This window comes from Podarcis tiliguerta (assembly GCF_965153285.1).
Source record: "Podarcis tiliguerta genome assembly, chromosome: 14".
NCBI classification, from domain to species: Eukaryota; Metazoa; Chordata; class Lepidosauria; order Squamata; family Lacertidae; genus Podarcis; species Podarcis tiliguerta.
Genome location: NC_139547.1, coordinates 39,995,248 through 40,008,468, shown reverse-complemented (window position 1 = coordinate 40,008,468; position 13,221 = coordinate 39,995,248). Strand labels below are relative to the sequence as shown.

The following is a 13,221-nucleotide window of genomic DNA, read 5'->3' as shown; positions in this document are numbered from 1 at the left end:
CACAGTGGTGCATCTTTTTTCTTCCTGTTCTGTTCAGACAAGCTATCTTCTAGTGCTTATAGCAGCACCAAAAAACAAACAAACCCTAGGGTTGATGGGATGGCATGATACCTTGAATAAATAATTATAGTTTGATCTTTCACTTGGTAAGAATAATAATTATATCTACACATAAGATAGGTAACTGCATTTTAAATGTAAGTGAAAAGGTGTAAACATTCACAGCATATATGTGGTAGTATAGAATACACGTACCATTGTAGCAATCTCGATCCTTATCAGGATCAGATTCGACTTGTCAAAATCCGTTTTCCCTCTGGTTGTAAAAGGGAAGCAGGAGAAGGCTTCCAAAAGCTTTTTCAGATCCAGCCCCCTCCCCACTACTTAAGATCAGGGACTTAAAGTGTGGAGACTTGCAGAGGCTTTGCAAGCCTCCTCCCTCTTTCCTTTTAAGTTCCTAGGTTCTTAAAAGGGAAGATGGAAGCAGCTTTCAGAACTTTGTGAGTTTCCCCCATCCCCCTTACATCTCCAGTCCTGTACCAATCTCATTCCAGTCTTTTAATCAGCTGATGAATGAGCAGAAATTGAATTCTGCTTCCCAGGCTATATAAACAGACAGTGCAGCCAATGAAGGATTAAATTGGGTTGGCCTGCCCATCAGCTGATGTCACCGGTGATGTCAGTTGATGGATGGGTGTGGTTTGAGGGGGGCCAATAGCCCATGTGCTTGAGGCTCCTCACCCCTGCAATAGTTGGAGGGAAATAAAACAAGCATTGCTTCCTACTATGATGTCAACTATTCATGTTGGCTACATTTGATTGAAATTAAGTCTCATTGAAACCAGCGCTGAGGAATCAGGTTTAGGATTGAGGTGCAAATTATGTTGCAGTTGTGGGATGTGTGTGTCTTCATTCCAAGTAGGGAAGAAAATGCCATTTAAATATTTTTACCAGGAGTTTAAAGTGACCGCAAGCAGCTTGCTTTGTGCAAGGCCCCTGCTTTGGGAAAGGTCAAGTGACTGCGAAGAAAGCCATGCTGGACTCTATGATTCTATGACTTGTCGAGTACAAAAGCAAAAAAATAATAATGCTTTTCTATTTTGGAGTTAGGTCCCACCCACACTGTACAGTTAAAGCACTCTTACTACTTCCAACCCCTCCCCCCAAAAAAGAATTGTGGGAACTGTAGTTTAAGCATGCTGAGAATTGTTAGACCTCTAACTAGTTGCTCCATTCCTAGCAGTCTTTGGGGAAAACCATGACTCACAATACTACAAGTGTGCTTTAAATGTATGGCGTGACTTTGCCACTACGTCCCAGTCCTTCTTATTAACACATGGCTTCCGTTTTCATTTTGCTTCTTCCTGCCATTGATTGATTAATGTAATATGGTGGAGAGATCACACCAGGCATAGGCAAACTCCGGCCCTCCAGATGTTTGGGACTACAATTCCCATCATCCCCGACCACTGGTTCTGTTAGCTAAGGATGATGGCAATTATAGTCCCAAACATCTGGAGGGCCAGAGTTTGCCTATGCCTAGATCACACAATGCCTGCTGGGCTAAATATTGCCAACATGCCATCCATTTGGCTCTTGGTTTTAGGCCTTTCCAATGGTCTTTCGCCTTGTTCCCACTTGGATGTATTTTGAGAGATTTTCATCTGGGCTCCAGAAAGGCGCCTGTGAGGCTGGTGCTTTGATGCAGAGATCATCCTACATGTTCTCCCCGCTCCCCTTTCCTCTTCACCGTTAGCACTCCTACCCTCTGACAGTGTCCCAGATTTCTTGGAATTCTCTGCTAGACTCTTCACAGACAAGTCATGTGTTTGGCAGAAGTTTGTGTGCTGTTCTTATCCCTCCTCTGTTCTGGGAGCTGTCAGGAACAAGGCATTGAGTCAAGTGCCTTTCCTGCAGGGTGTCAGCTTACAAACGGCAAGGAATGGGCAGTTTTGGGATGCAGTTACTGCACTGCCCCTATTCAGGTGTTCATCTCCCGGCTGGCGTTCCCATAAGCTACCCATCTGCAATGGGTGCAGAGGCTGCTCACCCCATCGGCTCCCAGTCTAATGAAGACAGTATGAGGCAGGCACCCTACACAAAGGGAACGGATCTATCAATTTCAGTTTCTCATTTTCCCAGTCTTAAATTCAGTTCAGTACATTTCTGCAGCAATACGCATTAAAAAATCCAAAAAACCTGCATGAAAGTTGTATTTCAGTGTGGATTTTTCCCAACATATTTTTTGTATGAAGTGTTGCCTAATGCACACATTTCTGCAAACCAATTTCCCCCCATGTAGTGCATTTTTGTATATAGTTTTTGTTGATATATGTGAAAATTTATGTATATGTACAACTTTCGTTAAAATTTAAATGAATCCTCCCCACCAAATCCCTAGGTAGTAAAGTAAAAGTAACCTTTTAATGCATTGAGGATGACCGTATGTGTGATGAGATATAGAACTAGTGTTATTCCTGCTGTTGCTCACCTGCTTATTTAACTCAAAAAACACTTGTCCATCTAGAGTCATTATTGTATTGTGGGATTGTCCAATACAAATTAAACTCTTGGCCACACCTCAGTTCATTATTGTAGTGGCATCTGCTTCTGATGGTTCCTTCGGCATGCCAATGAAGATTGTCAAGACCATCCCATGTTCAGAACAAAAATGCCAGTTTCCTAATGTTTCCACTTATGACAACAAAACTTCCCCTCCTGAACACTTTCCAGCTGAATTTACTTCTCTCCACTCCGGATGTTGCTGAACTACAACTCCCATCAGCCCCAGGAAGCATGGCCAATGGGCCTGGGGATGGTGGGAGTTGTAGTTCAGCAACATCTGGTGGGCCAAAGGTTTTCCACACCTGTGCTGCAGCTCTTTGGTGTTTTCTCTGGCCAAAATTGAACCTATTGTTGCCAACAGCTCACTTTTATATCTTCACATTCATCAAAGCTGACGTCTTGCGCTCTTTGCACTGGGAAGAATTTAATTCTTGTATGCCTGTCAGTGTGACTGCGAGTACGCTCTGAACCTTGCCAGTTTTCTTGTCAGGGCTGCAAGATCTATTACAGGTCTGATTCCTTCCTTTGACATCTCTTTCCTTTGGACGTTCCTGTTCTGTCACATTTCAGTGAGAAAACACATTTCTCTTACTTCCAACCTTGCCCTCTGGATCCTGAGGGTGCCTTCTTTGCAGACACACTTTAGCAACGCTTTGGTGCAATAGATAATCTCTTCAGCTGACATACAGTATTGCTTTGCTTAAAAGTCACTGCCTTCACCTTGACTGGAATCTCCTTTTGCTCCACTTTGGGCAGGTAATGCTTTGTCTTGTCCTTGTAAATATCCCTAAATTGTTCCCCCTTTTTGTGCTTGCTGATTACTGAACTAAGGCAGATTCATAAATGAATAATCATTGTATAATAGGTAAAAACTACTGACCGCCTCTCCTGGTATGCCCCACAGAGAAACCTACGGTCTGCAAATAAAAACATCCTGAAGGTCCCAGGCCTCAGAGAGGTTAGGCTGGCCTCAGCTAGAGCCAGAGCTTTCTCGGCTGTGGCACCAATCTGGTGGAACGCTCTGTCACAAGAGACTAGGGCCCTGCGGGACTGACTTCTTTCCGCAGGGCCTGTAAGGCAGAGCTGTTCCACCAGGCCTTTGGTCAGGGCACAGCCTGACCCCCTCCTCTGGCAATCTGCACAGGGTCTTGCTTGCTGGTTGCCATCAATTTGTTTTTGATTGATTTTATGGTGAAAAGTTTTTAGAATGTTGGATTGTTTTGACTGTTGTTAGCCGCCCTGAGCCCAGCTTTGGCTGGGGAGGGCGGGGTATAAATAAAATTTATTATTATTATTATTATTATTCCTAAGGAGTAAGGACCATTGATACAGGATGATCATGTAACATCAAAGCAAAAAAAAAACAAAAAACAACCCCACTTTGTTTTACGTTTGGCTTTTTAAAAATATTTACTGGTGGGTGTCTGATGATGAATTTGGCAGTTGAAAATCTGCTTTAAAAACCCTGACTGATGCACACAAGTGTTATAGGTCAGTGCGGAACAGGGATTCCCCCAGATCTTTGGGTGCCAGGTTTCCCCCTCTCGATTCTTGGGTTGCTGGGGTTTGAACCAGAGCTTTGATAATTAAGGTGAGAGGACATGCTGAACTTCTTTGCCTTCCAAACAGAGGGGCAAAGGGGGATAATGGCCCTGCCATTAACCCATTGCAAAAGCCATCTACTAGACAAAACTCCCTATTGTCTCCCTCCCAAGGAGATTGCCTGGGCAAGGGTGTGTGTGTGTGTGGTGTCACTCAGGAAAAAAGCTGTCCTTTTACACAGAGGATTTTATGGCAGCTTGGTGTTCTGAGAACAAGGAGGAGGAAGTAGGAATAACACACAGAAATGGTATTCAAGGGTGCCTTGGAAATCCAGTGCTGCCTGCTGGAGGAATAAGCCCCTCTTGAGATGTAATGCTCTGAACTCCCTCCATTGAAGGCTTTAACTATAAATATGTGCACATAAACCATATTTCTCTGCTGTGCCTTGATTTCTCAATGGAAACACAACCCTGGGTGAGTGCCCGGAACCCCCTGGAATTCTGTTACCAGTCAGCAGAGATTGGGGATGGTGGACAACCTTTATAAGACGTTTGTTTGTTTGTTTGTTTGTTTGTTTATCCATCCCAACTTTTGCCCAGAAACAGGACTCAAGGTGGTTGGCAAAAATTAAAATACAGATAAAGCCATATAAAAGGTTATTGTTAAAATATAATTAACTACCTGCAGATTTAAACCAATGTTATTTTATTTAAGTAAATAGTTTTCCTTCCTTCCTTCCTTCCTTCCTTCCTTCCTTCCTTCCTTCCCTCCCTCTTTTAAATAGCTGTCAATCTTAGGAACTTATTCTCTTATCTCTTCTGAATGGATGAAGCCTCTGAGCCATCAGGAGAGCAAAAAGCATTCAGCCAATGGACTCATGGCTGGACTTTGGTGCAGAAGTCCCGGCCCCCATTCAGTACAATGAGCAGCATTGTACAACACCCCCACATACTTACCACATTTTGGAGTAATACTAATTACCATCGGAAGATGGAAGCTGCCAGGCTGTTAAGTCCAGAGTCTAAAACAAGAATGCATGTATCTGAGCCTCTCCAGATGTGACTGGACTACGGCTCCCATCATCCCTGGCAAATATGCCCAAAGGCCAGGGCTGATGGGAGCTGTAGTTCAGCAACATCTGGAGAGCCAGGGGTTCCCCCTCCCACTCTTGGACTACCAGCTCTGATTTCACATCCACCCACCATCCCAGTCTTTGTTATTTCCTCCCTGAGCTCATAGAATAAGTGACGCGAAAAAGTTCCTCTTTCCCACTCGGAAGAGGAAGCTTCAAAAGTCCCATTCCTCCCCCCCTTAAGTAACGGTCTGCGGGAAGGGCTGGAGAGGGGAAGAGGCGCTGGAGGAGGAGGCCACTTTGGCGCGCGCTCCCCCCGCGTAGTCCCGGGACAGTAAAAACTGGAGAGGAGGAGGAGGCGGCGGCAACGAGACAGGAAACCGCAAAGGAAAGCCGTCCTCCAGGCAGAAAGTTTCAGCCAAGGGAGTTTGGGAGAGGACGAGAGCGAGAGGGAAACGCGGGGAACCCGAGATCTGATTCCAGGAACGGGGAAGACCAGCTTCCAAAGTATTCCTCAGCCCGTTTCAGAGGCGGCTGGATCCCAGCGCACCAGCAGATCGGAGATCTACCGCGCCGGGGGAGGAGGAAGAGGCCGCCCAAGACAGAGTGTTGTCGGCTGTTGCCGGGAGGAAGGAGGCGGGGGTATCGGCTGCTGCGCCCGGGGCCCTGCATCGCGCGTCCCGGTGGACGGGAAAGGATCGCTGGGTAACGAATGACCTGCTCCTGATCCGCTATAATGGGCTGAAGAGATTTCACTTAAAAACGGAGAACTGTGACGCTCTCTTGACTACCAGCACCGCTTGAGTGCCATGCCCTCTGTGCGGGCTCAGAGGCACTCTTTGCGCCGCAGGCTTCCCAAGTGAGCTTTCCCGGCGCGCAACGAGGCGCCATGACCGCCTACAGACTCAACTTGCGCGTCTTCTGGCCGCTGGTGACGTGCGGCTGCACCGCGATCCTGTACGTCTTGCAAGCGCTGAGCAGCAGCCAAGCCGGCGCGGGCGCGGCCCTCGAGGGCTCGGGCTTGGGCGCCCCGCTGCTGAAAGCCTCGCTGCTCCTCTTGCTCCTCCTGGCCTGCTGGGCGCTGCGCTATCGCGCCCGGCTGCCCGGCCGCGCCCAGAGACCCGCCGGCCTGGCGGAGAGCCCCGAGGGTGCCTGGAGTGAACTTCGACGGCGGCGGCAGCAGCGCAGGCGCGACTTGCTGGAGGAGTTTTACGAGCAGCAGTTGCGGCTCTCGCCCCACGTGCTGGGCCACAGCAAGGCGCACGTCAGCCTGGTGGTGGGTGAGCTGCTGCGCGCCGGCAAGGCCCCGGACCGGCTGGCGTCGCGCGGGGACTTCGTGCAAGTGGGCAGCGCCTACGAGCAGCACAAAGTGCGCAGCCCGGACTGCTTCGACGTGCTGGTGCCTCTGCGGTTGCCGCCCCGCCTGGAGCTCAGGGTGCAGCCCCGTCGGGGGACCGAGGCGGGCCTGCTCGGAGCCTTCGTGTGCGCCCTGCAAGTGGCGGCCGGTTGCGCGCACGACGAGGCGGGCGGCGGCCCATCTCCGCGCGCGGCGGGGGCGCTGAGCGAGGCGCTGTGCGTGGAGCTGCCGTTGGCGCAGGGCGGCGGGCGCCACCTGTCGTCGGCGCTGGTGCTACGCTGGTTCCAGGGCCACGTGCAGCGGTGCCTGGGGGCCGTGCGCTCCCGCCTCCAGGAGCGCTGCCGGGTCAGCTTGGCCGTCGGGCCCGGGCGCCCGCTCACCTTGCATATCGCGCCTCGCTCCGACTACGTCTGTTGCCACCTTTCCATGGCCGTGCGCCTCACGCCGGCCATCCCTTTCGGCGAGGCGCTCTACCTCACCCCTTTGCCGTCGGCCCAGCCGCCGGCTCCCGGGAAGCTGGGAGCCTTCTGGACGCTCAACGTCTCCAAACCGGAGCAGAAGCTGCTGGGCTTCTTCAAGGAGCAAGCTCCTGCTGACTCCTGCCACCTCAAGTGCCTGCAGATCCTCAAGGGGCTGAGGGACCTGGGGGGACGCTCTCTGGAGCAGCCTCTGGGCGCTCAGTGGAACCGGATCCTTTCTTCCTACGTCCTCAAGACGGCGCTTTTGTGGCTCCTCCTGCGGGGTCCCTTGCAAGCTTGGGAGGACCAGTTCCTGGTGGAGAGGCTGGAGAACCTCTTCCTCTTCCTCGTGGAAAGCCTGCAGAGGCGTGAGCTGTTGCACCTCTTCTTGGGGAACCCCAAGCTCCCCGAAGCCCTGAGCCTACCAAAAATCCTCAAGGAAGCCGCTCCGGTCAACCTGCTGGCCGACTTTGATGGCCCTACCTTGGACAAGGTGGCCGGCCAGCTCTTAAACACTTGGAAGCAGGCGCCCAAGATGATCAGGATGTACAGTGGCCACAGATACAGGAAAAAACATCCTGCCTGAGAACAGAGCAGAGGACTCTCAGTTTAAGGGAGCACCATTTGGGCTGTGCGTGCCTTTCCTCAATCTGTGGCCTTCATTATATTAATTGCAGGGTTGGAAGGGGTTGTAGAGGTCCTCTAGTCCAACCCCTGCTCAAAGCAGGATTTGAAGTGTGAGAATAAGCATCTACAGAGAGATCACCACCAGCCTTCTGCTTAAACACCAGCAAAGAAGAGACCCACTATCTCCCTAATGGCCCAGCAGCTCTTACCATTAGGATGTCCTAAAGCTTAGCTGAAATCAGCCATTTCCATCCTTTAGGTTCTAGTTGTGCCTTCTGAAGCTTCAGAGAACAAGATTTCTGTGTGTTCTTAGTGAGAGGCCTTCAGATATTTGAAGACCATTATCCTGTCTCCCATTATTCTCTTCTCCAGCTGTTAGGGCTTGTTTTCAGACTTGTAACTATCCTCTGAACCAGAGCCTCCATGTGTCGCTGAACTACAACTCCCATTATCCCTGGCCTATTGGCCATGCTTGCTGAAGTTGATGGGAGTTGTAGTTCAGCAACAACCAGAGAACCAGAAGTCCCCCCATACCTGTGTTGCCTTAAATGCATGATCACACTTAAGATATCTTGTTAAACCTCTTCACACCTTTGAATGACGGTTTCTTGGAACCACAGGTGAGAAGAGCCCAGTTGGGATCAGATACTGCTTATAAGTTTGCCATGGGCATCTTGTTGGCTCAGTGAAAGCAGGATGCTGAAGTAGATCGATCATCAGGGCTTTTCTTATGTATGAACAGGAATCTGCTATTGACATAAACAGCAGCCTCTGTTCCATATTCAGTAACAACTTTGGGGAAGAGAGTTTTGTCAGAACTTACGAAGTCCCTACCCCTTACAATCCTAATCCTCTCCGGTTGCTATTTTTAAATATATAAAACACATGTTTACTGTAATTATGCATTTGATGTAATGTGTAGTTTGGCCCATAGGTACTTTCATTTGGAATGTGGTTAAGCCATCACAATGGGTCTGTCCTACTCTCATGTTTTTCACATGGTTTTGCTGTCTTTCGAATGCGCCACTTACCAGATGCAGAGCACAACGGAGCACATGGTCTCCTGATTGTGCTTACCTCTGATATCTTAATGCACGCTGGTGCATTTGGGAGCAAACAGTCCACAGTGACAACATGTCACTGTGCTGTTTTAAAAAACGACATCAAAAACAAATGCAAAAGTTCCCCTTAAATACACAGGTCCGCACTACTGCTGGGTTATTTTATAGAATAAATAGAATAGTTCTGCTATTGCTAATCAAGTAGTGGGACAATTTTGGGGAAATACTGTTCCTTGCACCCTGAGAGTAAACACAGGTTTGTCTCCAACTGAGTTCTGCTCAGGAAATTGAAATGAGTGGACCTACAAATTTGTCATTCTCATTCACTTCAATTGTTGTGCTCATAATATGACTGAAGTTATTTTTTGGGGAAGTGAGTCTGGTCCATTTCCTCTGGATGTATCAAGGTGCAGAATTTCACCCTAATAACCATTTGCAAGTCTTCTTCACCCAACATTTCTTATTACAATCTGTTGTGGTGAGGTGGGTTCAGCTTTTGGACATTTGTACCAGCAAGTTGGAATATATGTTGTGCTTGAAGATGGAACCCATGTATGGAAGTATCGTACAGCAGCCCCTTTGGGCAGCTTCCCTTTCAGGCAGGTATGGGGAACCTGTGCTCCCCAAGATATCACTGAACTACAACTCCCATCAGCCTCTGCCAGCATGCCCATTGGTCAGGGAGGATGGGCATATTCCTGGAGTTCAGGAACAACTAGAAAACCACAGGTTGTTTATCCCTGCTCTAAGGCATTACTGTGGAAGAATTTGGCTGTGTGTGCACTATATCTTGGAAGCATGTGTCCTTAAAGAATTCTGGGCTCTGTTAAGGGTTTGTTAAGCGTTGCTGGGAACTGTAACCGTGTGAAGTGCTCATAATTCTTTTGAAGGGAGTGCATGTGCTTCAAATGTGCTTCAAAAGTTTATACACAGCCGACAAAGCCAGAGTTGTGTACGATATCCAGAACCGCTCTTGGCCTTGACTCGGAATGTGCTTATAGCTACAAGAGCCCTTTATCTCTAGTGTGGCTGAGGATTTTTACATGCCACTGCGCTCAAACTATTTGAAGTGATGTGGTATGCAAACTCACGGTCTGCACTTATCTGAACGGCTCATGTGACCCACGATCACATTCCCCCCTGCCCAGCTGGAAACAAAATTGGGTGTCCTCTGTCATGTGATTTAGCATTGAGCCTGAGAACCCGAACGATTTCCCTAACATCTCACATAATGTGGGTCAATCATGAACACCAAAGACGGGATGCCGTGCTGGATGGTGATGGTCAGGGAGATGTTGGTGATGGGATGTGAAATGGTGACATTTTCCCAAGAGGGCATGAGAGATCTAGCTGTGATCCAAAGGGAAGTCTCATTTTGGGGACTTAAATACAAATATGCGTTCAGAGACCAAAAATATTAGCACTTTATTTTCATAAAGGCCTCTTATTTTTATTCTTGCAGTGTGTGTAGGCTGTGTTAAGCATTTTTTTCTCTGAAGCGCCTGAGCAATACTAAGCAAAGAATTGGGTAAAAGAAACAGGTACGCAGATTTTCAATAAGCTGCCTTTAAAAAGGCAGATCCAAAATACTTACGGTACCTTAAGAGGGGCTGTCAAACCTAAATCAGTATTTTGCTTTAACCAGCTGCCGTGTTGAAAGCTACCCTCCGGTGTGTGATTTATCCAGCTCAGGGATGGTTGGGGAGGCATGTATAAACCCTCTTGTTGCTTCTGACAACAAACTTTGTCTGTTGACTGTTCCAGTGAATTGCTTGGTGCTGGGCCAGGCTAAAGTCTTCCCAGATTAAAATCAACAGGAGCTTGGCTTTTAACCCCTTAGTGCACAAAAGCACAGCATACCAAAGAATTGAGGACGTCGTGCTATGCTCTCCTGTGCATGGCTCTTGAGAAGCAAGTCCCACTTAGTACGATTTCCTCCTGAGCGAATGAATGTACGTAGGATCAGGGCCATTGTGGGTGGTGGGAGCAGACCCTTCCCCTCGGAACTGCTTGCAGTGCTTAGCCACAAAAAAGGAAATGAAACTGAAGGTGGTCTCTGTAAGGGCTCCGGCATCTGCCTGAAGGTGCAGACCCCAGCTGCTTCACATAGAACATTGTCCACATAAATATAGGTACAGTGGTACCTCGGGTTAAGTACTTGATTCGTTCCGGAGGTCTGTTCTTAACCTGAAACTGTTCTTAACCTGAGGTACCACTTTAGCTAATGGGGCCGCCTGCTGCTGCCGCACCGCTGGAGCACGATTTCTGTTCTCATCCTGAAGCAAAGTTCTTAACCCGAGGTACTATTTCTGGGTTAGCGGAGTCTGTAACCTAAAGCGTATGTAACCCGAGGTACCACTGTACAGGGATATTGACATGGTAGCAAATAATGTCATCAATCATAGCTGGCAGACTGGTCTGGTATCAGCACGGAAGTCAGTTTGCTTTCAGTGGTTTGGTCCCCCCTCACCACCACCTGAGATGGGCTATCACTGATTCCAGCTGTTTTGGGACTACAATTCCCATCATCCCTGACCACTGGTCCTACTAGCTAGGGATGGTGGGTGTTGTCCAAAAACAGCTGGAGACAAAAGTTTGGGAAACACTGGGCTACCTGGGCCTTTTATGATTTTGGAGGCCCGATGGAACGGCGCCTTACTTTCTGTTTCCCATGTGAGGTTGCAGAACGAGGCTTTGTATCTCGTGCCTTTGTAATGCCAGTTTTGACACCTAAGTTACTCAGCAGCTTTCTTGACTGGTTTACATGTAACATGCTATTTTATTTTGGAGGTGGAGACACTTTGCATCCACTGTTTGCTAATAATTAGTTTCCTTAGGCGTGTCGGTGTTTTGGGGAGCCTTAGACCGAGGGCCACATTCCTTTGTGGGCAACCTTCTGGGGGCCGCATGCCAATGATGGGCAGAGCCAAAGGCCCAAAATGGGCAACGTGATGAACGAGGCTTTGTTATAATAGGCTGCATTCCAGCCAAGCCAACAACCTCTGTTTCTACACACACACACCTCTCTCAAGCCTTCTAGGCAAACAAGAGGTATTATTAGAGTTCAATGATGTACACTGAGGAGCATGTAGATCTGGGCTGGTGAGATATGCTGTCTGGGGGAGAGTGCATGGATTCTGGAGTGCCTAAGGGTCATATAGAATGGCCTGGAGGATCACATTTGAGGTTCGGAGGTTCTATACTCCTTTGCATAGAATGGAAGGTTGCAACAGCAAGAATGCTGCCATCGCTGTTAACAGGGAAGTGCAGTTGGCTTTGGAAATGAAGGGAGATGGTTGGAAGACATAGTTGGAGCAGTAGCCAGGAAAATTGAAATCAAATGTTTGTGGAGGTTGGAGAAGGGACTGGGAAGGAGGTATAAATGAAAGCATTACTGGGGGGGGGGGGAGGTTTGAGCATGTGGCATATTAGTTCCTAACTCATCAACAATATTCAGTTGGCTGATACCGGGGGCAGGTACTTACTGGGACTAACTTGGATGTGTATGAGGCTGTAATGCTCGTTTAAGGTGCGGTGAGGAGCCTCCGGCCTAGGGGGCAAATGCTCCCCCCCAGGCCTCTCTGTCTGGCCTTGGGTCTCACGCTGCTCCCCAGCCACATGCCTCAAGGAACCTTGCTTTACACCCTTCTTGAGTGATTAGGAATTTGTCCTTCAGCTCTGATTCTGCCTCTCAGTTGCGTTAGCTTGGTGAGCTGTGGTTCCTGCATTTCAGGGGGTTGGACTAGATGACCATTGGGTCTCTTCCAACCCAATGGTTCTGTAATTCTGTGGATGGAGGATAGAGAAGTGTGTGCATAGAAACTGGCCTATTGTGCAAAGGAGAAACTTGTTTTCATTGCCCCACCCACTTTTGCCTCTGGCCCCACCCATCGCTTGCATGTGGCCCCTAGAAGGCCGCCCAGAAGGATATGCGGCCCCTGGGCTGAAAAAGCTTGGACTAAAGTAAAGAAGGGTTCCAGGAGACCAGTGCCCAGGTGGAGGGAGCCTGAATGTGAATACAGTGGTACCCCGCAAGACGAATGCCTCGCAAGACAGAAAACCCGCTAGACGAAAGGGTTTTCCGTTTTTCGATGCGCTTCGCAGGACGAATTTCCCTATGGGCTTGCTTCGCAAGACGAAAATGTCTTGCGAGTCTTGAGATTTTTTTTCGCTCCCCACCCCCTTTTTCTAAGACGCTAAACCGCTAATAGCCTTTTAGCAGCTAATTCGCTAATCCTTAAGCCTTTAATAGCTGCTAATAGCCGCTAATAGCGCTAAGCCGCTAATAGGGTTGCTTCGCAAGACGAAAAAACCCGCTAGACGAAGAGACTTGCAGAACGAATTAATTTCGTCTTGCGAGGCACCACTGTACTTGGATTTAATTATCCGAAGGAGATGCTTGTTATGTTGGACCAGAGTGATCATTTTCAGATGTGCTTGACCACACACCAAAACCTCTGTGTGTGTTTGTGTGTGTACCTTGCAAACATTCATTTTCCCGCTGTTGTTTTTGCATGCCTTACTCTCCAGCCGTTCAGT

The 13,221-nt window shown here is 48.5% G+C and overlaps 1 protein-coding gene across 1 annotated transcript; it reads left to right on the top strand.

Annotated features, from left to right (window-relative positions):
• The first annotated feature begins 4,871 nt into the window (after positions 1-4,871).
• On the top strand, positions 4,872-8,519 carry ITPRIPL2 (ITPRIP like 2). The gene has a single exon (XM_083413608.1). The coding sequence runs from the start codon at positions 6,069-6,071 to the stop codon at positions 7,578-7,580; it is 1,512 nt and encodes a 503-aa protein (XP_083269734.1). The 5' UTR covers positions 4,872-6,068; the 3' UTR covers positions 7,581-8,519.
• Positions 8,520-13,221: the final 4,702 nt, after the last annotated feature.

Excerpts from the sequence above, each read along its gene's own strand:
- ITPRIPL2 (XM_083413608.1), top strand. The coding sequence starts at position 6,069 with ATGACCGCCTACAGACTCAACTTGCGCGTCTTCTGGCCGCTGGTGACG.